The 22,744-nt window shown below is 42.7% G+C and overlaps 1 protein-coding gene across 1 annotated transcript in view; it reads left to right on the plus strand.

Moving 5' to 3' along the window:
- Positions 1-22,744, plus strand: part of Ext1 (exostosin glycosyltransferase 1) — a 278,044-nt gene that overhangs the window by 221,188 nt on the left and 34,112 nt on the right. Inside the window, exons 2-3 of the mRNA XM_021183381.3 lie at positions 16,991-17,084; positions 18,739-18,846. Coding sequence (XP_021039040.1) covers positions 16,991-17,084; positions 18,739-18,846 — 202 coding nt within the window. The remainder of the gene's footprint in view (positions 1-16,990; positions 17,085-18,738; positions 18,847-22,744) is intronic.

Genomic DNA, 22,744 nt, shown 5'->3' on the forward strand with positions numbered 1-22,744 from the left:
AGCTATGACCAATGTTAGGCATGTCTCTGGTTAGAAAAACATAACAGAATGGAAAGATTCCATTGTAGTCCTGTGGAGTCCTTCAAGCTACAGCTCACATAGCTGGCCCAGGACAGCCTATAGATCAGTTGTTGTCAACCTGTGGGTCATGACCCCTTGGGAGAGTTGAATGACTCTTTCATAGGGGTTACTGAATGCCATCAGAAAACACACAGTCTACATTATGATTCCTAACAGTAGGAAAATTATAACTGTGAAGTAGCAACAAAAACAATTTTATAGTTGGGGAGGGGGGTAGTCACCAAAACACGAGGAACCGTATTTAAGGGTTGTAGCATTAGGAAGGTTGAAAACCTCTGCTCTAGATGGATCAGGACCAGGAAGCCCCAGAAGCAAACTGCCTCAGTATATACCTCCTGTTCTTAAAGTAAATTTAGACAAACTTGTTGTATGCCTTCATTTCTACTTCCATACAGTGGGGGAAATGTAGAGCCTTCTAAGCCTGCAATCCCAACACTCAAGAGACAGAGGCAGGAAGATGATGAGTTCAAGCACAGGCTGGCATCCATCCTGTGATACATGTATCTTTTCCTGTGTCAAGGAAGGGTGGTATGGAGTAGGGCATGCACTACTGCTCATCTTGCAGTGGTTTGATAGACCAGTTGGCCAAGTGGACATGTCATAGATTGTCAGCAGATACGTGTTGTCCTTAGTAGCACTATGTTGACTAGTTGCAGGAGTTTCTGTGGAAATTTCATGCAAGCCCTATGGCTGCTTTCCTTCCAGGCTATCGTGTCTGACTACATGCTTTTGGCCCCAACTGTTTGTAAAAGGACCCAAACCTAGTATCCAGAGAATAACACTGATCGTCCTGCCTCTTACCCTTTAACATCTTAACAAGGAGTACTGAGGCAACCATAAAAGTGTCTGGTAGTCCTCATTGTGTAGTGGGCATGCTGTGTACACAGGCATGAGATAAATTAAATGGTGCTGACAGTGTGTGTGTGCGCGTGCCCAGCCAGACACCCAGATTTCTTAGATCATTTAAGCACATTTCGTGTAATGGAACGTGTTATGACTTCAGCAGCTTCCGAATAAGAGTTAGAGGAGGGGAAAAAAGTAATAAAATCTGAACAGTTGCACCAGCCAGGCTCCCCCAGGGAGTTATTTAAGGCAGCTTGGGCACTCCTGTGGAGTTAGGGCTTCCTCAAAGAACAGCCACTGTTCTTATGGAAGAACTCCAGCCCCTCCGGACCCCTCTCTCAGGGGAGAAGAATTCCTTCTTTTATTTTTAGGTCTTAGGTGAGAATGTGAGCCCAGATCCATTTTCAAGCTGTCTTCCTTTCTCTGCTCACTTGGAGCTAGCCTTCTCAGCTTAGTTCTGGTCTGATGGTGTCTTGGGCAGGTGATCTGACCGCTTCACTTTTGGATTCCCTGATTTTCATCTGGCATGTTTAGACTAAAAGACTTTTTGTGGCGCCTTCCAGCTCCGAATTTTTTTCATGGTTTCCCTTCTTTATTGTTACAGGACGCACAAATGCCATAACTTAAGCATACGATAGGGAAGTCTTCATTGCTCATATTGAAAACATCTACTTTCCATACCCACCTTTTTTAGTCTGAACTTGGTTACAGCTGTTTCCAGGCGCGCACACTCCCTTTCTCATTCTCTTTCCGTTCCTACCTCCTTCTTTTTCTTTTTCTTTTTCTTTTTCTTTTTCTTTTTCTTTTTCTTTTTCTTTTTCTTTTTCTTTTCCTTTTCCTTTTTCTTTTTCTTTTTTTTCTTCTTCTTCTTCTTTTCTTTTCTTTTCTTTTCTTTTTCTTCTCTCCTTTCTCCCTCTGTTTTTTTTGGGTGGGGGGAGGAATGGGGGTAAGAGTAATTTAGCTTTTATTTCTACATTTCTATAGGCCTCACTGGATGCATGGTCATTTGATCTCAGTGCAGACCACCCATACCTGGACATACACTGACATTCTTGCTGTTGGCAGGTTTTGGAAGCCTGCAGCCAGGGTCCTAAGGCCATCTGAGTCACTGTTAATGAACCAAACTGCCTGAAAGGCTCCAGCAGTTGCCTTTTGGCACTTGGCAGGCAAATCTTTTTCATGTTAGCGTCAAGGTTGTCAGATATCATTATCCCCAAGTATTAAAATTTTCAAAGAAAGGAGGCAGTGTGTTTGATTTATAGAATAATTATCTAGCTTCAGCTCTAACTTGGCTTTGGCGATGGTTTTGCAAGCACTCGAAAATTAAATCCATTTTTTATGGCACTACAAGGTATTATCTCACAGCAAATGATAATTAAACACCTGTGAAATCAATTAGCCCTTTAAGCAGGGGGAAAAAAGTTTTCCAATTATGTTTTCACACCTCCAAAACTTTTATAACTCCAAACTCAGTACTTGTGGCGAGGAGTATGGTTGATTGGCTGTTGCTAGGTGAACTTCCCATAAAGATCATCCCTAAATTTTGCTCAGACTTCATCCTGAGACAGTTTGTGATAGGGATGTATATCAGCTCTGCACACCTATGTGTGTGTATGACACAGCTGAACCTCACATCCGCTTCTCCCCAAAGCCAGCTCCTCACATCCGCTTCTCCCCAAAGCCAGCTCCTCACTTTGTGTTTTGATGCCAAGGTTGACTTGGAGGTTTATCTAAAAGCCAAGATGTCTTCATGGAAATGGAGCAATAGGATGTTCCACGTGACCGCTCTTGAAGGGTCCCATAGCCATAACCATCTTCAGTTCAGATTCACACTCAGATAACAGACCAATTGGCTAGTAGCTGAAACTTAAGACAGTGGAAAACCAGGGATCGTAGCCAGCAGTTTTCACTTACAGTATCCTGTGCTTCATCACCACTGACTGGCCTTGGTAAAGAAATTCATTTTTCTAAATGCCTTTAGAAAATGATCTATACTTCTGAAGCACTGGATAGATTAGGGCATGTGCGCCAATTTAATGTGGACCTCAAAACAAACAAACAAACAAACAAAAACAAAACAAGCCCAAAGAGAAGCATGATATATTTGATATCCTCTACTTGTGATTCAGATCAGAAGCTGTTCCAAGAAGGTTTAGCCTCATCTGTTCTGATACTTAGAGGTACGTCAGTTTGCTCAGTGTTTTCTGTCTCCCTGCCTTGCTAGATCCTCAGTACACCTTGTTAGGAAGGCAAGACCAGATCAACAACTCTCTGTTTTATAAATGAGAGTATATTCCATAGTCAATACAACTTGCTTATGGTGAATCAGGAACCAAGTTAAGAGCAGAGACTTCACTGTGAATGTGAGTTTCTGCATGCTTTACCGTATCTTTCTACATAAACATGTTAAAGGATGATTCTACAATTTTTTTTAGATTGTTCCCGAAGACATTTTTAATATGCACTTGCTTGTCAAGCAGATGACATTTAGAGAAGTTGACAAATCTTAACATTAGCCGGAGAAATATGGTTAGCATTTCAGGAAACAAGATGAAGGGACTTTGTAAGATCGGTTTGGTGATGTACGTGGCTTTCTTGTGAACTGCTGTTAGCAGCTGAACACTTTATAACCTCATAAGCATTATAGACCCTGAAGAATGAGATGAGGGTAGAATGCTCTGATATTTGTTCAACAAAGACATCAAAAAAGATCACTGTAGGTCAGACATGTCCTCGGCAATAGTCGTGAACAACAGTAACAACAACAACAACAACAAAGGGATGTGTGTGTGCTTATTTGTATAATATATATGTTATGTTTGGGCGGGAAAGAACAATGAACCTGCCAAAAAATATGGGCTTGAATTTAAGCCATCTTCAATGCTAGGACAGAGCCGAACCAAGGCAGTGGGAAGGTCGGCTCAGAGGCCAATCTAGGAGCACCTGTCTGAGGAGTGTGCACACTGATGGGCATCTTGGGATGCCCATCTTGGGAGACTTCTGGAAGAAGCATTGGCTTAGGGCACAGCAAGTAAATAATGAAAACAAGTGTGGTGCTCTGAGAAACTGAGAACACCGTGCGTATAGATGGTCATCTAGAAAGGGGGATGTTGAAGCAATAGGTAGAGGATAGTTTTCATGGGTCCCCATATCTACCGGATAGGAATATTGTTCTTAGTAGCTGGAGGGGCCATTGGGATAATTTTGCCCAGAGTATGACATTTTAGAGGGTTCTTTTGTCATTTGATAGAGATCAGATTTTAAAGGGGACGACAGTGGACTTGGTCTGTTTTAAAGCCAATAGAATAGGAATTTGAAGTGCTTCTAGTCTCTGCTTATGGTGATGGAAAGCAGGAAGAACACTGCAGAAGCACCAGAGGAAAGGATGGGAGCACACTCTTATTTCTGCAAAATGACAAATTCTACTAGTAGGCAGTCCTACACCACTTTGCATGGCTTCCCTGGGACGGAGAATACTATCTGACGTATAGGAGCTGCTCAGTATTCCTTTGTTGGGTACTTTTTCATCGCTGCAGCAAAAATACCCAAGAAGATAATTTGAAAGAAGGATTTTTGCAAAGAATATATTCCAGTTAAATATTCATTACATGTATATGTGTGCATATCTGGCTATATGTATAGGAACCATATGTGTACAGGGACATGTAGAGGTCTAAATAGTGCTGAAGAGGTCTGATCTCTGAGAACAGGCAGTTATAAGGCACCATGTGGATGTACTCGACCACTGAGCCATCTCTGTAGCCCCAGAGAATTACTTGTTATAGTTTAGCTTAATTCCGATATATTTAGCAGTATCAGAGATTTGAGTTTACAGATTTTAGCCCTGTTGATCTGGGTTTGTGGTGAAGCAGGAGCATTTGGAAGACATGAATCTGCTCACATCATGGTAAACAGAAAGCAGTGAGAGATAGGAGGAGGTCAGAGTAAGCTGTAACCCTCAGAAACATGTCCCAGTTATCCACTTCTTCTGATAAGGCTCCCACTTCCTAAGTTTCCACTGTTTTACAAAAATACCACTACTATCTGGGAACCTATTTTTTGTTTTTTTGGGTTTTGGGGTTTTTTTGTTTGTTTGTTTGTTTGTTTTTTAAACACATGAGCCTGTTTAAACCTTAATATCTAAAGATGCCAGAGCACAAAGGCATCCTTAGGATCATCTGGTCAACCTTCCCCCAACTCCCCCACCCCCATCAGCTGCATCAGTTTTCCCTGTTCTAGAGCACTGTCTCAGAATGAGACTTCTCTTTAGCAGCTTCTCTAGAGGACTGTAGAAAATATAGCCAGCTGGAGGAAGGAGAGGTCACTCAGCTCTGTAGACTTGTCTCCCCCCAATGTGAATGTGTTTTGCCAAAGGAAATGGCAGAATCCAGACTTTTGAACCTTCCCAGTCCTTATGAATTCAGCTATCCTACAATAGTGGTCTGTAACATCATCATTATGTAACAATTTGATTTTTTGTTTGTTTGTTTGTTTTTTGAGACAGGGTTTCTCTGTAAAGCCCTGGCTGTCCTGGAACTCACTCTGTAGACCAGGCTGGCCTTGAACTCAGAAATCCGCCTGCCTCTGCCTCCCAAGTGCTGGGATTAAAGGCGTGGACCACCACCGCCTGGCTGGTATTTTTCTTAAGCACAAATGTTTTCTGTCATAGGATCCCATTTGCCTTTGTACAGTTTTACACCCCCTACCTTTCCTATTGACATCTTCTTTTATGAAATTTACGTCTTACATCTCAGTGCCCTACATTTCTCAAGCACTTGTCATATTAATATATGCCAACCCAAGGTCTTGTTTGCAGTCAGTGTCTAAGGCCCGGGACTAAGTTATTCCTAAGTCAAAAATTGAAACTCAGTGATGGTGAAAGTAGGAGAGGAGATGGGAAGGTTATCAAAGCCAGGGGCATTCTGCAAGGTTTTATAATTTTATAATCACTTAACTGTGGGGATCAGACAGAAGGTTTAAGCATTGACAAAGAGCACAGTATGTCAGACAGTCTCTGTCTCCATCCCCGCCTTCCCTGGCTATGAGAAAAGCCCATCAGAAATTCCACCCATTTGCCTCATCACTGGGCAGATGGGGTGGCCAGGAAGGAAAAGAGGTCTTTGCTTAGATGGAAAGAAAAGTACTTAGAATATCAGGATTGGTCCATTTCTTCTGGGGGTGGAGTGATTTTGCTTTTGGACCACATCAGCGTTTGTTTTTGGAGAAACCATCAGGGGGGCCCACCATTGTTCTTCTCAGCTCAGGCATGGAGGGAGCGCAGGAGAGTGTTCACCAAGAGCACCACTCTGCATGCATTTAACATGACTTTCAAATAATGCTATTTATCAGGCCTGGTGAAGCACAAATTTCCAATTCCCATCACTGTTCAAGGAGAATGTAACTTTTTAACAAGTTGCCAGACCTTTAGAAATAAAGACAAAATGTGCATGGGTATTGCCTGCATACGTGTGCATCACATGCATACCCGGTGACATGGATTCCCTGGAACTGGAGTTACAGACAATCAGTTGGAAAATGCCATGTGGGTGTTGCAAATTGAACCCAGGTCTTCTAGAGGAACATCCAGTGCCTCTAACCACTGAACCATTTCTCCAGCCCCGAGAAAAATGTACAAAAAGGAAATCAGGAAGAATAAAAGATTGATTTTTGTTTTGTTTTGGTTCCATTCTTAAAGTAAACCCGAGTTCCACTGAACTTGTAGCTTCACCTCAGTTAGGCAGGCTTGGTATGATCAAGAGTTGATATATGCTTACCGGCTGAAGCTGACCTTGCCATAATACAGAGTTACGTCATTCCATGTCCCGTTCCTTCTGTAGTCCATGTGACATGCAGTAAGCTGATACATACCAGCCATGGGTAAGTAGGTGCCGGGCCAAGAGATGGTAGAGCCTAAGCCCTGACTCTTGAAGTGGTAAAAGTGAGCAACTTAGTCGAGTGAGAAAGAGAGTCAAGATGGGGTCCAGGACTTGAGTGGCCATAGGAGCTTACTCTTGGAAGCAGGAATTGAGGTTTTGCAGAAAGGTAGGGGAGCCTGCCGTGTTCACATTTGGGTCTCAGTCATCCCCACTCCTATCAACTAGGGCACAAGCTGTCCTGAGAATATCTACTGCATACTGACTATCCTAACCATGTCTTCTTAGCCTTTATTTAGTCCACATTTTCTTGCCCCGTTCCACTTGGCCATCTCCTGTGGCATGGCACCTAGGGAAAGCCTAATGGTAAGATAATGACCTTGGGCTTCCCCTGGCTAAGTGGCCTGCTATATATCTTTTCTGGACCATTTTTCCACCCAAGGCCATTGTTGCAGCTGGTTCTTTTATTGTCAGTGTCTCCTCTTTTCCCTCTGTGCTCAGGTAACCCTTTATTTAGCACTGTCAGAAATGCTTCGTTTCTAACCAGAGAATTTAGACTCACGTGTCTTGGAACTGCATTCCTCTCAGAATAGGTTTTGAAATCTGGCACTGAAAGTATAAGAGCGGACGCAGTGAGACCTGTGTCATCCTGAAAGCTTCCCATGATTAATGTCACAGGGTGCAATGTGTTACAAATCTCTGTCTTCACCTTTGCTACCTCCGTGTTACTTTTTCCTTCTAGCAAAAACTCTGAGGCACCATGCTCCACACTGCAAGCTCTGCTCTCCTTACCCAGGCTCCACAAAGCCTTCCAGCTCCGCTCCATTGTCTATGAAATGGGGCAGAAGCTGTACCTGCCTCTCATGGTGGTTGTAACAGAAACATACAATGCAGAGTATGGATTATGGGGCACTGCACCCTGCCTACAGGAAAGGCTTAATCAATAAAATTATTAGTGGTATACTTATTAACAGTCATCATGTTTATTCATGTCTTTGTGTATTAGCCAATAAGTTGCTATTTAATGAGCAGTAGCAAGGATGGTATTTTTGAGACAAGGTCTCTTTATGTAGTCCTTACTATTCTGGAACCCACAATGTAGATGCATCTGCTTCTGCTTCCCAAGTGCTGGGATTAAAGGCATGAGCCACCATGATGGTTTTCTACCTCTTTGGTGTGTGTGTGTGTGTGTGTATGTATGTATGTATATATATTACAATATATACTCAGTACATGCTATATCTGTTAATATATGTGAATACTGATTACATCATTACAGTTCTGAACTACCAGTGATCATTCAAGATAAAGATGCAATGGGCAAGATTAGAGTCAACAGGGGCTATGACCCAATGTGTTTAAGAGCATATTTGATGGCAGTCATCTCTTTCCCCTGTGGTGGAAGCCAGGTGTCATATATATTATGTAGTGATGTATCAAACCTATGCCCATGGTGATACACGTGAAAATTAAGTGCCTCTCACTGGGACCTTCACCCACAGCATGCCACCTCCCTCCTCCTGTTCCTGTATTGAAAGATTTTAAGTTGGCATAGAATGAAAATTGTCTTCTCTTTGAAGCCAGGAAGTATGAAAGGATGCATGTAAATGTCTGCCCTTGGTTTTGTACAAACATCCTGTCTGCAATGGAGAGCCTAGAATTGGCAACCTCACACCTTGAGATCACAAAGGAAGTGGTACCTTTGATACAGCTTGTGACTGGTTGGTTGGTTGCCTGTTGAATATTCAAGGCAAGGAATTGCACCACCTTTAAGTAGCAGCCATTACAGCCGGGGAGTTGCTGGCTTTCCCTAAGACTGTCGCCGCTCCGATCGGTCACATTCAGAGTGCAGTTCCACGTATTTGAAGAACTGATTGACGTGTATGAAGCAGCTCAGCTTTGTGCACACTTGTGAGTGTGTATCAGCCAGCAGATCCCACAAGCCCAGCAGATCCTCCATGATCCCTGGGACCCATACTTCTCTGTGCCATGTTGTCAAAAGAACCCAGACAATACAGTGGCCAGCTGGAACCATTTTCCAACTCCCAATTCACGTTTCTCAGTTCAGTCAGTGCCATGGATCAATTTTGTACGATCCCATGTCCTGACCTTTAAGATTTCTTTTCTCAAAAGTAATTGAAATTTTAAACATTTTATCTGGACTTAGGAAAGGGTAGCGGGAACAGGCTTAGAAAACAACAGAGGCCCATCATGGATGCCCCTCCCCCCCACACACACAAGTCACCTGGAGGGAAGTTTTGAGGAGAGAGTCCTATAAAGGGCAGTTGCACGTTGAAGAGGTCAGAGATGAACTGCTCACTAATTTTCTTAATGAGAATTGTATGTCTTCAGACATATGACGTCATGTGGGCTGACCAGAAGCAGCATTGTTTAAAGAAAAGAGTTGGAGCCTTCTTACATTTTCAGCATTTCACCTCTGCCCATGAAGCTGAGCTGTATGGTTGGTGGGATACCTCTGGGATCCTGTCATTCTTTGCTTGAGTTCTTCAGTGACTCAGATTCACTCTCATGAAATAATGTCTGAGCTCCAGGAGGTAGCAAGCTTATCATCTCCTTAACCCCCACCCCCTGCCCTGAGCTCTTTAACCATTCCTGACCCACTCCAAATTGGGTGTTTTCTCTCCCCAGGGACCCTTTGATCCTGATGGACTACCATTAGCCTAGAAATGCCCATCTTCCTGTGTTTGTAGTTCTTGTCCCATCATCAGTGCTTAGCAAAGAGTCCTGGAAAACTGCGAGATACACATCCCTGTTCTCATCTTCCTCACCAATGCCATCTGTAGCCACCCATGCCTTATCCTCCCTGCATAATCCTGCCCCCTGCTTCCATATGAACATCTGACAACTTCACAGTGTTTTCACTGGACCACGAACTTCTTAAGTCGTACCTAACATGTGGACGGCACACACGCGCGCACTCATGCACTCATCCAAGAACAGAGATGTTGCTGCACTAGTCTGTATTTCCTTTTCCTCATCACAGGGCACTCTGGAACTTCAGCCATCCCAAGTATTATCCTTCTGATTTTTTTTCATAAGAAATGTAACCCAACTCTGGGTCCAAACAGAGAAGAGTCATTACTTAGAAGGGACGGGGCTGGCAGAAGCAGAGCAGCTGTAGATGTTCACCCAGTTCATAAGTAAATACTCGAGACAAACTATCACCTCAGGCAGCCTGGAATTGTTTGAGTCTGGAGATTAGAGGCTCATTGCTGGCTTCTTGCCTGTCCACTGTGGCTAGCGAAAAAGCAGGACCATTTGGCCAACGTGCTTGTGAGAGAGATCTGTGGAAACCCCGGGAAGACAGCAAGCCTCAGCAGCGGCTTCCTTCCTTGTACAGCTTCTGATGAGGAGAAAGCTTTTAAACTACACACTGCTGCTGTGTGGTGAGGTGCGGCTTCTGCTTTCATTTTCTTTTAACGGGCCTGCTCCTCATTTGTCTCTTGGTTGTCTTTGCAAAACTGTTTTTTTTTTTTCATTGTTGGTAGTTTTTAAAAAAAATGTTTATTCCATCCCTTCTGATATAATTTGCCATAATAACCTGCAATTGCATACTACTTTCCTGATTATACTGCATGTACATAATTTCATTTGAGCTTCACAGCTTTGAGACTGACAGAAGCTAAGAGATGTGCATGGGGGTCACACAGGAGATCCACACTCCAGATTCGTCAACCCAGATCTCCTCATTGACAGCTGCCTATGTTTCTGCTAATCTGCTGGCTCCCTTCAGCTGAGGTGATTACAGCTATCTTTTGCAGAAATGCTCATAAGGTGCTGTGCTTTAGTTAAAATGTATCGTTTGGTAGCAAGGCGTGGTGGCGCACGCCTTTAATCCCAGCACTAGGGAGGCAGAGGCAGGCAGATTTCTGAATGCGAGGCCAGCCTGGTCTACAAAGTGAGTTCCAGGACAGCCAGGGCTACACAGAGAAACCCTGTCTGGGGGGAAAAATGTATCGTTTGGTCAGGTCAGTAGAAGGATCAACCCCTTTGGATGAACCAGGAAACTAAGCCCAGAAAAATTAGTATTTCCCAAGATTGCCCAGTTTGTCGATGGTAAGCATAGAATGTGAACCCAGGTTTGGCTGCTTGACCACTGAGCTCTTGTTTACTAAGTTTTTAGCTACCAGTTCCCTGCTGCACAAAATGGACTGGGCATTACAATGGACTCACATAGAATCCAAGGCTCTTTCCCAAGAGTTCTGGATTCAGCAGGCCTGGGTGATCCTGAGATCTGTGCAGTTCCCTGGTACCACAGGCGATACAAGTGGCAGGGACAACACTTGGTGGAATGGTAGGAACCACTCTGTCTCCCTTGCCTAGTCACACTGACTCACTACTAGTGAGTCATCTTATGTGGTGAGGGAAGGCTTCAAATAACGTTATTCCATAGCATACCTGAAATGGGGTTATATTCTGTACCTTATTCAGTTACAACTCTAGGAAGAAAACTATTATACCTATTGCATGGTACTGGCTTCCAGGTTAAAGTCAGGGTCATGTCCTTTCTATTGCACATTTTCTGTGGAGCCACTTAGGAAGGCTCTTTTATCTCCTGTGTCATTACCTCTGGAGTGCGGACTGTAATGCCGCAAAGGGGAGACAACTGGTTTACCAGCTGAAGCTGCAAATTCTTTGAAAGCGGTTGACACCTCTCCTGTCTCACTGTGTGTGTGTGTCTTTTAAGTTGTGTATGATTATAGCATGTCTTACATCTCCTGACTTAATAAGGTGAACTGGTCTACTTTAGAAGATTGTCTCCCCACTTGACCTATAAAGTCTGTCTCTCCCACCTCTAACCAATGGTAGCGACTACTCCGTTCTCCGGCCCCGTCGTTATATGCTGGCACAAGTGTTATGAAAATGGAGCAATGTAGTGTGTCCCCTTTAGAGGGTGGCTTTGGACTCGGCATTAGCATCCTCAAGGTCCTTGTGTACTCGAGTAATTTGATCCATGTTCTTTTACTTCATTATGTTTTATTCATCTGAGAAGTGATCTAGGCTATGTATATACCACAATCTTGTCTCATTCATCCTCGGAAGGGTATCCAGTGTATACATCTGTGGACAGTTCTCCCATGTAAAAATGCCTCCATTTCTCTGGGATAAATGCCTAAGTACAGTGCTGGGTCATATGAAAAGTCCATTTTTAGTTTGAGAAGGAACTGCCAGATTGTCCCCAAAACAGCCTTACCATTTTCCTCTCATTCTAGCCCCAAGGAAGAGCTCTTGTTTTGCATGTTTCTATCTGTGCTTGTTCTCATGTGTCCTCTTAGATGGTACACTGTCCTGCAGGGAGCAAGTGGCACCTCCTTGTGTTTTGGGTTGATTTCCATTCCTTCAATGACTAACGCTGCTCAGTATCTTCCTGTGTTCTTCTTGGTGCTTTATTCATTTTCTTTGGGAAAAATATCAGTTCAAATTGTTAGCCCATGTTTACATTGGATTCTCTTATTGTTGTATCAGAAGTGTTCTTTCCATAGTCTAAACCAGTGTTTCTCAACCTGTGGGCCTCAAACCCTTTGGAGGTCGCATATAATATATTTGCATTATAATTTACAACAGTAGCAAAATTACAGTTATGAAGTAGCAATGAAATAACTTTATGTTTAGGGTCACCACAACACAAGGAACTATATTAAAGGGTCACCGACTTCGGAAAGTAGAGGGCCATGGTTTTAGACAAAGTTTCTTAGGAGATGGATGATTTGAAAGTATTTCTGCTTCAGGAGCTTGTCTTTTTCCCTTCCAGGAAGGAGCTTCTAGAGTTGAGTTCTCATAGGCAGAGATAGAAACCTGTATAATGAAACAAGCCATGACATAGATGCCAGTCACCGAAGGCTGGGGAGATTTTCTCAGACCTTGCACACACACACACACATACACACACACACACACACACACACACGCCTCTGTCTTATGCATTTGGCACTACTCAAGAAAGTTTAATTCAAACTGTTGGGTTTTTTGGGGTTCTTTTTCTTTTTCTTTTTCTTTTTCTTTTTTTTTTATTTTATTTTATTATTTTTTTTTTTTATTTTCACTAATAAAGTGTTGGTTTGGGGAGAGAATTCCACAGGGTCTGGTTATGTCACACTGGAGTGATGGTTCTAGTTTTCTCTGGTGATGGGGATGACTTTAAGAGATTTTACAGCCTTTTTTGATTGTTTGTTTTTTCCTTCTTCAAGAAAGGGTTTCTCTGTTTTGTTTTGGTTGTCCTGGAACTAGCTCTATAGACCAGGCTGGCTTTGAACTCATGGAGATCAGCCTGCCTCTGCCTCACTGCTAGGATTAAAGGCATGTGCCTTCACTGTCCCACTTGAGATTTTAAATCTTATCAATTAGGTTCAATCTTGGGCAGATAAAGCAACTGCCTTTGGATAGTGTCTGTCTGAATGTGACAGTATCATCAGAAGTGTTTTTCTTTTTTTTTTTTTATTAAGAAGTGTTTTTCTTTTTTTGTTTAATTTTTAATATTTTTTTATTACGTATTTTCCTCAATTACATTTCCAATGCTATCCCAAAAGTCCCCCATACGCCCCCCCCCTTCCCTACCCACCCATTCCCATTCTTTTGGCCCTGGCATTCCCCTGTATTGGGGCATATAAAGTTTGCAAGTCCAATGGGCCTCTATTTCCAGTGATAGCCGACGAGGCCATCTTTTGATACATATGCAGCTAGAGTCAAGAGCTCCAGGGTACTGGTTAGTTCATAATGTTGTTGCACCTACAGGGTTGCAGATCCCTCTAACTCCTTGGGTACTTTCTCTAGCTTCTCCATTGGGAGCCTTGTGATCCATCCAATAGCTGACTGTGAACATCCACTTCTGTGTTTGCTAGGCCCCTGCATAGTCTCACAAGAGACAGCTATATCTGGGCCCTTTCAGCAAAATCTTGCTAGTGTATGGAATGGTGTCAGCGTTTGGAAGCTGATTATGGGATGGATCCCTGGATATGGCAGTCTCTAGATGGTCCATCCTTTCATCACAGCTCCAAACTTTGTCTATGTAACTCCTTCCATGGATGTTTTGTTCCCAATTCTAAGAAGGGGCATAGTGTCCACACTTTGGTCTTCATTCTTCTTGAGTTTCATGCGTTTACCAAATGTATCTTATATCTTGGGTATCCTAAGTTTTGGGCTAATATCCACTTATCAGTGAATACATTTTTCTTAAGGACACATGAAGATATGCTCAGGTTCAGTGAAGCAAGAGAGCATCACAGGAGACTGAGTTAAAGAATACCACAGCAGGAAATCCCCCAAGTGAAACCAGTAACTAAGGTTCCTCGACCATAGAATCTAAAAGAGAAAAAGTTTCATGGGCTCAACGTGCTTAAAAGTTGCAATGGAAAATATTTCTTTCAGTTACCTTTCTATGAAGAGACACCATAAGGACTTGCCTACAGTTTTAGAGGGTGAACACATGACCATCATGGCATTGAATATGGCAGCAGGCAGACAAAGATTGCACAGTAGCTGAGAGCTTGCATCTGATCCACAAGGAGCAGTTAGGGGATGGTGGGATGACACTGGGCCTGTTGTGAGACATTTGACACTCAAAGCATACATCCTGCAACAAGATCACACCTCCTAAATCTCCCCAAGTCAGTCCTACCACCTAAGGGCCACACATTCACACATATGAGCCTATGGAGGAGCATTCTCGTTTAAACCACACAGTATTGTTGTAAGTTATGTCTATATATTCTGTACAGCTGTCTTTATCTTTGTGACTATACTTGTCAGACATACACTGTATACATTGGAGCAATTGTAAATTTATACATGCATGTTCCTCTTAGAAAGATTGTGAAAAATCTTGGTGGAATGGTCTCAAAAGACATTTTTCTTTTATACCTAAAACCAACAACACAAAGAATAGCGGGAACGTAGAAGCTGACAGAAAACATGTAATCTGAGTGGCTCTTTATTTCAGGTGAGGAAACAGATGCCCTCAAAAGCACCTGTGTTAAGCTCATGGCCTCTCAGCAGGACCTAACAGGTTCAGGGTGCATCCCTCATCTCATTATATGAATGACTTCAAGCTTCAATCATGTGGCTCCAGTTGCTACATCAGCAAGTAATGCTTCTGTACAGGCACTTAAAAGTCCACATCCCCGGTTTAACTGTCGCTTGACTTTCTCCCGGGAGCTTTTCTGCCCTTCTTCTCCCTCCACACACTCTAGAAAGTAAATTCTGCAAGTGGAAACTTTGAAACTTGTTACAATCCAAGACACTAATAAGATTTTACATTTTTAGCAGCTTAATGATGAGGATGTAGGACTCTTCTGGTCCCTCCGGGGTTTCTATTCTCAGTATCTTAAACCTTGCAGGAGTCTGAAGTATATTCGACCTTTCTATATTAAAAAAAAAAAAAATCAGTTTAACTTTCACTCATCAATTTGTGTTGGTATATTCCCCCCTCTTTTCTACCTATTAGGTAAAATTCAGACATTATCAACATTTGAACTTGAACATATTTGTCAATTATTTTTCTGTGTTTGGTTAAAAAAAAGAGAGAAAGAGAGAGAAGTCATTACCGTCGTAATTTAATATTTTTATTTAGCTGAATTTGATCCTTCTTAAAAATCCTTTCCACTTTGAAGTCTATTTTGCAGCTTAATTAATGCAGCAAGGGTTTTTTATTTTGCTCTCAATGGAGATAATCTTAATCTATTCACAGTGACCTTTTCTTGTGCAAATTAGTTGTACATGCTTGTTTAAGCAAATGGTCCTTTGCATGATGTCTCTTCTTAATGACGGGTTTATAATTGAAAATTGGCTTACTCCCATATGCCTAGTTTATATGAGAATATAAAAATAGATGTGGACTTTAAAAATATGAATGTATATATCAATATCCCAAAAAAAGTATAGGGAAGAATCCAGCGCCTCCAGGCTATGGTTAAATTAGACTATTAGAGTTAGAAAATGCCGGTGACATATGCTACTGTCAGAGTCACACCTGTCTGTGCTACATTGGAAGTGCTTGAGAAATGAGAGCGATTTCATCTTGGCTGTGCGACTCAGAGCCTTATAGGACATGAGGCATCTCTAGCTTCCCGAGTTCTCTTAGACTCTTAGTGAAGTCGAAAGTGTGTGCTTAGGAATGTATTTGGTATTAATAACTTTTACAGTGGGAGCCTCAAATAATTAAATGCTTTTTGTTGGTCCTGAGTCTCACTGACAATAAGAGACAGGTGATAGTCATGTTATAATTTTTCTGGAGTGCCCCCTCCCCCCAAAACAGTGTAATACCATTAAATGGCATTTGAGTAAAAAGAATAATCACCATGCTCTATCCCAGTTTGCAGTTCCCCCTGGTACTTTTTTTTCTTTGTTCTGCCTCTGCCTCATTCTTCACAAAGGCTTTCTTCTGCTACCCATCCTTGGCCTCCCATGCCCTATTCCTCCTGGCCCCCAGCCCCGAGTCTTTCCCCAAAAGTCAAAGCAGCCATACTTATACATAGCACTATTTTTCTGGAATCACTAAATGTTCTTAGTTAAATGTAGAAACTCCAGTTAGAAGAGAAAACAAATGTTGGCTTGCGCTTAAGGTGGAGGTTTCCGAAGTGTCTTTTAATAGCATGGTGTGGGGAACAGAGAACAAGAAGAACATTTCATGTTGCTGAGTGGTGTGGCATTAAGGGAGAAGCAGATGTATCAGAGATGCTTCTTAGTCTATGGCAGCAAACTGTTTCGTCAAGCGGGGGGGAGAGAATCTGGCTAGTGCATGCATGCCTGCAACCAACCACAGATCACCAGAGGCAGAAGTGAGTGGGTCTCTGTAAGTTTGAGTCCATCCTGCTCTGCATACCAAGTTCTAGGCCAGCCAAGGGTGTGTAATGAGACTTTCTGTGCACCCCTCCCCCACCTGACTTAGGAAGCAGAGACTCTGCAAGACAAATGGTTATGAGAACCACTAGACCTGACCCTTTGTAAACTGTTTGCAAAAGAGATCCTTATTGCCTCATACAGCTCGATTGGTCCTGTTTGTCTTTCCCATGCAACAAGCTCTTGCCCCACTAAATGGAAAGGTGAAAGTAGCCCTTCCTCAAGGCATAGTTATTTGGGGTAAATTGTCAGGGTAAATTGATGCTCTGCCCTGAACCTCCACCATCCGTTTTTCCTCCTGGATTTGCACTTGCTGATCAGACCTCTTGTTGTTCTAGATATGATTATCGGGAAATGCTGCACAATGCCACTTTCTGTCTGGTTCCTCGTGGTCGCAGGCTTGGGTCCTTCAGATTCCTGGAGGCTTTGCAGGTAAGAGACTATGAAAATTTACCGCAGCAGGTTGAAGATTGGAGCCAAACTGGTTTCAAGCTTTTCACACTCATCTAGAGTAAAAAAAAAAAAAGAAGCCCAGCTTTTGCTAAGGAACTAAAAACACCTTCCCAAGAAAATCTGAAATGGTTTTGAAGAGCCAGAATTGGGAGCAAGATTGACTCCCTGACTTTGGACATGAGAGCAGTGGTAAGCTGTCTCACCACCGGAAGACTAGATTCATCAGGGACATGTTTGCAGACAGAGGGCAGATGGGCAGATCCCATTGCTAACATTGGCTCTTGAGTTTGGAGATGGGGGTCTCTCCTTTTTTCCTGTCAGCCAATGTCAGGAACACCGAAAATGGGGTGTTACTGTTATTCCCCCAAAATGAAATTGTGGGTTAAGTTCTCTATTGATTCATCTAGACTCTTAAAGAGTGATGCTACTGACTTGCTGTGATGTGCCACCGCTCTGCAACTCAGAGGACTCTTGGAAGCCTGTATAGTGTCTTCTCCTCTTACTGCAGCCAGCCCTCTTGTTTTTGGATTTTGTTTTTGTTTTTGTTTTTCTCTGTACAGCCCTAGCTTTGTGGATGAGACTGGCCTTTGATTTACAGAGATCCTCCTGCCTCTGCCTCCAGAGTGCTCCAATTAAAGGCATGTATCACCACGCCCAGCTTTTGGGTTTTTGGTTTGCAGCCTGTCTTCTTGAATGGCGAGAGAAATATGCCCTCTACCTACCTACCTTCCTCCCTCCCCTTCCTCCCTCCCCTTCCTTCCTTCCTGCCTGCCTGCCTGCCTGCAATAATTTACAGTTTGTCTGAATCTGTGAATTTGAGGGTGTTTCATAGCATCTTCATCCTGTCATTTGAACCGTAAGTCCTACCCTTTCCTCAGGCTGAAGAGCTCCTGTCTCTGGCAGAGCACTTCCGCTGCTTTGTGCGCTCTGAAAAGCGTACCTTCACTACTCACTAGCATTCTGGAAGCTTCATGGGTGTCCTAGGGTGCAAATTGCTCTCTGGGTTGAATAAAGACTTCCTTGGCGACTACATTTCGTCTTCAGCTTGTTGACATCCTAGTGCAGACGAGAAACTAGTACCACTGCAGTTTGCACTACACACTGGAGGGAGCAAAGTTTTGAGTTAGATGCTTATAGAAAAAGGAGAGCTAGATGTTACAGTAGTTAAGTCCACAAAGCTCTACCTAGACAGATGGGCCCCATCCTGTTCCCCACTGGCTCATGACCTTGGGGGGGAACCATGATGAGATGTATCTGTGGCACTTCCATTGACAAAATGGTTTATACTCAAGGTTTTTATGCTCAGATTTTTGTTGTTGTTATTGTGAAAGCTTTCTGCAGCAAGGCCATTCATCCCCATGGAAGTAAGGTCAGCCAAACCTATGTACTAGAATAGAAATGGGGTATTAGCATTCTAAGGCGAGACTTGAAAATCTTCAAGTCAGGTAGGGATGCTTGCAGTCCCATGTGACCTGGTAATTCTGAATCACTTACTTGCTTTCTAGCCTGAGCAGTGTGGGCCCATGTAACATAAGCAATGCCAGTGATTGAATTTGTACTTACTCTTCTCCTGATTGGAATGGCATCCCTGCTGTCAGTATCCTCACACTCATGAAATCCTTCCTTTGCTCAGGCTGCCTGTGTCCCTGTAATGCTCAGCAACGGATGGGAGTTGCCATTCTCCGAAGTGATTAATTGGAACCAAGCTGCCGTCATAGGCGATGAGAGATTGCTATTACAGGTAAGGAAGGGGCTGTGGCCTTCGGCAGAAGAGCAGATTATTGCTGCCCCCATCCAAACTTTCAAAGAAGATGAATCCAAAAGGTCAGCTCCATAAAAGAAATTTTATCAGGAGAAAATTGCCTGTGTCATGGTGAATATGAAGCCGTTTAATATGATATTGTTCACTTTCCAACCCCAAAATCTGTCCAAATCCACAGAATATATTGTGGGAAACAGCCGTTGCTGATAAAATGTATGAGCTTCGTTGAGTGGGGAAAGGTGGATCCCCACCAGCTTCAGCACCAGCGTTTTCAGACAGGACACTCCCTCTGGTCCCTTGGCTCTCTATATATTCAATCTGGTTGACTCTGGGACATAAGCTCTAGGCTTGTTGCTGTGTGCAGTGTTACCACTACCACAGTCCTCAACCCTGAGTACCCGCAGGAGGGCTGTCACTTGGATAGATATTTAAAAGAAAGGTCACTAATAAAAGTTTCAGTCGTGCAAGGAAAGGGAACTCAGCCTGTCCAGAGAATTGAATGAGCAAGAAGGGGCCATGAAGATTTCCAAAGCCCCGCCCTCATCCCCTTACCCCCACCCCACCCCCAGTTGTGTTTGAGGTTCTCTGTAAACTGCCACATACTCTTATATCACAGTTAATATTTTCTTTCATGGCATTAAACACTTTGTCATTAAACCTCCACAAGGTTGTGTAGAAAGATCATCTCCAATGTTTGTGCTTTTAAAACAAAATTAATTGATATCCAAGAAATGGATATTTTTATTTTATGTGCATTGGTGTTTTGACTCCATATGTCTGATAAAGGTGTCGGATCTCCTGGAACAGGAGTTACAAGTAGTTGTAAGTTGCCATGTGGGCGCTAAGAATTAAACCCCGGTAGAGAGTGTATCCAGTACTCTTAACTGCTGAGCCATCTCCTAGCCTATTCTGTTCTAAACAAAACATAATTCCATAGGTGTTCACTGAGAAAGAGGTTTGGGGTTTTCGAAAGGTTAGTGTTCACAGCACTGATTCCCTGGTATAATTCAATAGGGACAGCCTCCAAGACATACTAAGAAAGAGCTCTCCATCTAGACAGAGTAGACGCCTGAGTCATACACTCAGTGTGGTATGTGGTGCTTGTCCACATTGCCTTTGTCTTTCTTTCCTTTTATGTTGTTTTAATAATACATACTCATTAAAGGAAATTTTGGATATGAAAACCATCAGTCACCGTGTTCTCAAATTTTTTTTTTTTACCAATGCATCCTTGAACTTGCTATGAACAAGTTGGAGTCTGTCTTAGAGTAGGGAACATTCCATGACACTTAAGTGTGGTTGTCCTGGGCTACTAAAGTATGGCTTTTTCACTCTTTGAAGCCACGTTTTGACTTGACTCTAAAGATTGTATTCTTCACACCCCTGTGCCCACACTTGCTAGTATTTTTCCTCCTCATCTGCAATCTGTTTTTACACAGCTGCTTCCATATTGAACAGTGACTGTACGGTTGTTAACAATGGTTTTTAAGAGCTGGCACGGAGCCCAAATGTGTGCTCTGGGAAATGTTTTTTGTTATGTTACAATTTTTCATTTCCTGTTTTCGAACAGCTCTGGTGTTTTTATTTGCATATGTTCTTGTCAGTCTGTCACCGAGAAGCGTGCTGTGGCTTTCCTATATCTATTTTGGTAGATCCTATTACCACACATAACCTTTTATTAGGACTTCCAAATCATCCTGTCCAAATTGTAATTAATTCATCACTTTCCCATACCTGTCTCTGAGGAAAGGCAGATTAATAACCAATAGCCAAAATGCCATTGGAACTTAGAACTCCATCCTGCCAATCAATTGAAGTCATCCTCCAGAGGACTTTGCAGAGCACTGTCAAGACACTTCCATCCTCCACACAAACTGGTAGAACACAGCTCTAGAAGTGGGAGAACAGGATGTTGCCATGGAAGACACGAGGTGGTATCTTTGGCTGAGTCTATGCACCTCCCTCCTCCCTTTAGAAACACCATGGACCTGGCTTTCTGCAGACCATATAGCCATGGTAGCTTTTGGCATTTTCCTAATGGATTAGTTCTCATGGCCATGATAAAAACAGCCATGCCAATCTGTACGACTTAGAGAATGCCATTGTCATTGAAAGGGGCATGCTTATAAAAATGGAGGATGAGGGTTTTCTCCCCCCTCGTTTTTCTTTGGCAATCTAGGTCATTTTCTCATTGAGCAAATACAAATAAATTTTCTTGACTTATCAAGGATCTGTGTCATGAATGGTTTAGCTCATCTAAGAATATTTTATTTCCATTGACCTTGATCCTGCCAGTGTTTCAACTTTACCTTCAGCATCTGTATTTTTTTCAGTATTATGATCTTTTCAAAGCATAGACTTAGTATCTACGTTGAGATATTGGCAGAGCAAGTCAGGTTTTCCTTCTGTTCTTTTCACTGCTTTTCCTAGGGGCCGATTTGAATCTTAGCAGTGTGCTCTCATCTCCTTTCCCTCTGATGAGAACGCGACTACAGTGCAGTCCCATATTTTGAGTAACTTTCCTATTAATGCGGTTGGCAGAGCATTTCTTACGTAGCCCAGGCTCCCATGTCTATGTGATTCATCATGCATTAGGGAGGCAAGCATGCAGAAAGGTGAGCACAGCAGGGCAGTTGACAATCACAAGGAATCTAGTATAGATGACATAAATAGAACAGCCCTTGAGCTGTACATATAGTCAGGGAGGAAGCCTGGAAAATTTAGCCAGAAATCCAAGGAAGGCATCTTAGAACTAGGGCTAGGACAAATTTATAGGTAGACTGTAAACAACTGGCCCAGCTCTACATAAAATCAATTGGTCCAGCTTGGACTAGCATCTCCCTGTGTCAACAATGGTAATAGCAGTAATAATGAACCATCATAATTAAGATTTCTATATGTAGACGCTGTACTAAGCACCCAACCATATCATGTTATGAATGAATAATCCAAAAGAGCGCCTAATTCATCCAAGGCAGCATATCCAGTAAATAGTAGAACCAGAATCCCACGTTGATGCCATTAACACCTTTACCTTGCTATCAAGCTATGCTGCTATTAAAAATAACAATATCCTGATGAGAGCTTTTGCTGGCCATGCTCAATTAGGCTCATTTCTTGAATAGCTAGCATAAAACTATTCTCTTAGCTACAAAACGTATAGCAATATGAACAGGAAGAAAGGCCTTCCTTCAAAATGATTTAACTTGGTATAGAACAGCCTATGATGAAATGTTTGAGAGATCCAGGGAAATTAGAGTAAGGGTTAGAGTTGAGAGGAGAGCTCTCAGGTGTACAAAAGGTTCAAAGGAGGCTAGAAGAAGGATATCCATGTGGACATGGCTAAATAGGTTTGGGTTGAATGGGTAGGCTCATGAACAGTCTTTAAATAGACACATTTATAGATACTTCATGGTTCCTAGAGTGGCACTTCTTAGAAAAGGGTTTTTTGGTTGGTTGGTTGGTTTTGGTTTTGGTTTTTATTGTTGTTGTTGTTGTTCTGTTTGTTTACTTTCTCCAAGACCTTTCATGTCCATATCAGGGCCAAAGATTTTGTGGACTTGAGGAGGAAGAGGAGGAGGAAGAGGGAACGGGACTTAGGACTGTAGGAGTCCCCTATACAACTAACCTGGTACCACAGAATCTTAGAACTGAGCTAAGCCAGTGCACAGTCTCCATGCATTTGAATGCCATTGAGGTTGCTTTCCTAGACCTGTTGTTTTTTCTGATGTTTCTTGGGGACATTGTTACTTAGCAGTTGGTGACTTCGGTGGTGAGCCTAGCCTTTACCAGCTTAGCCATCATTTCAGCCTGGGTGATGATTTTTTAATAGACCTGTTTTCTAGAAAATGAATGCTATGAAGAACAAAAAGTGCAA

This window comes from Mus caroli, unplaced genomic scaffold (assembly GCF_978045245.1).
Source record: "Mus caroli unplaced genomic scaffold, Mus_caroli_1 scaffold_16, whole genome shotgun sequence".
NCBI classification, from domain to species: Eukaryota; Metazoa; Chordata; class Mammalia; order Rodentia; family Muridae; genus Mus; species Mus caroli.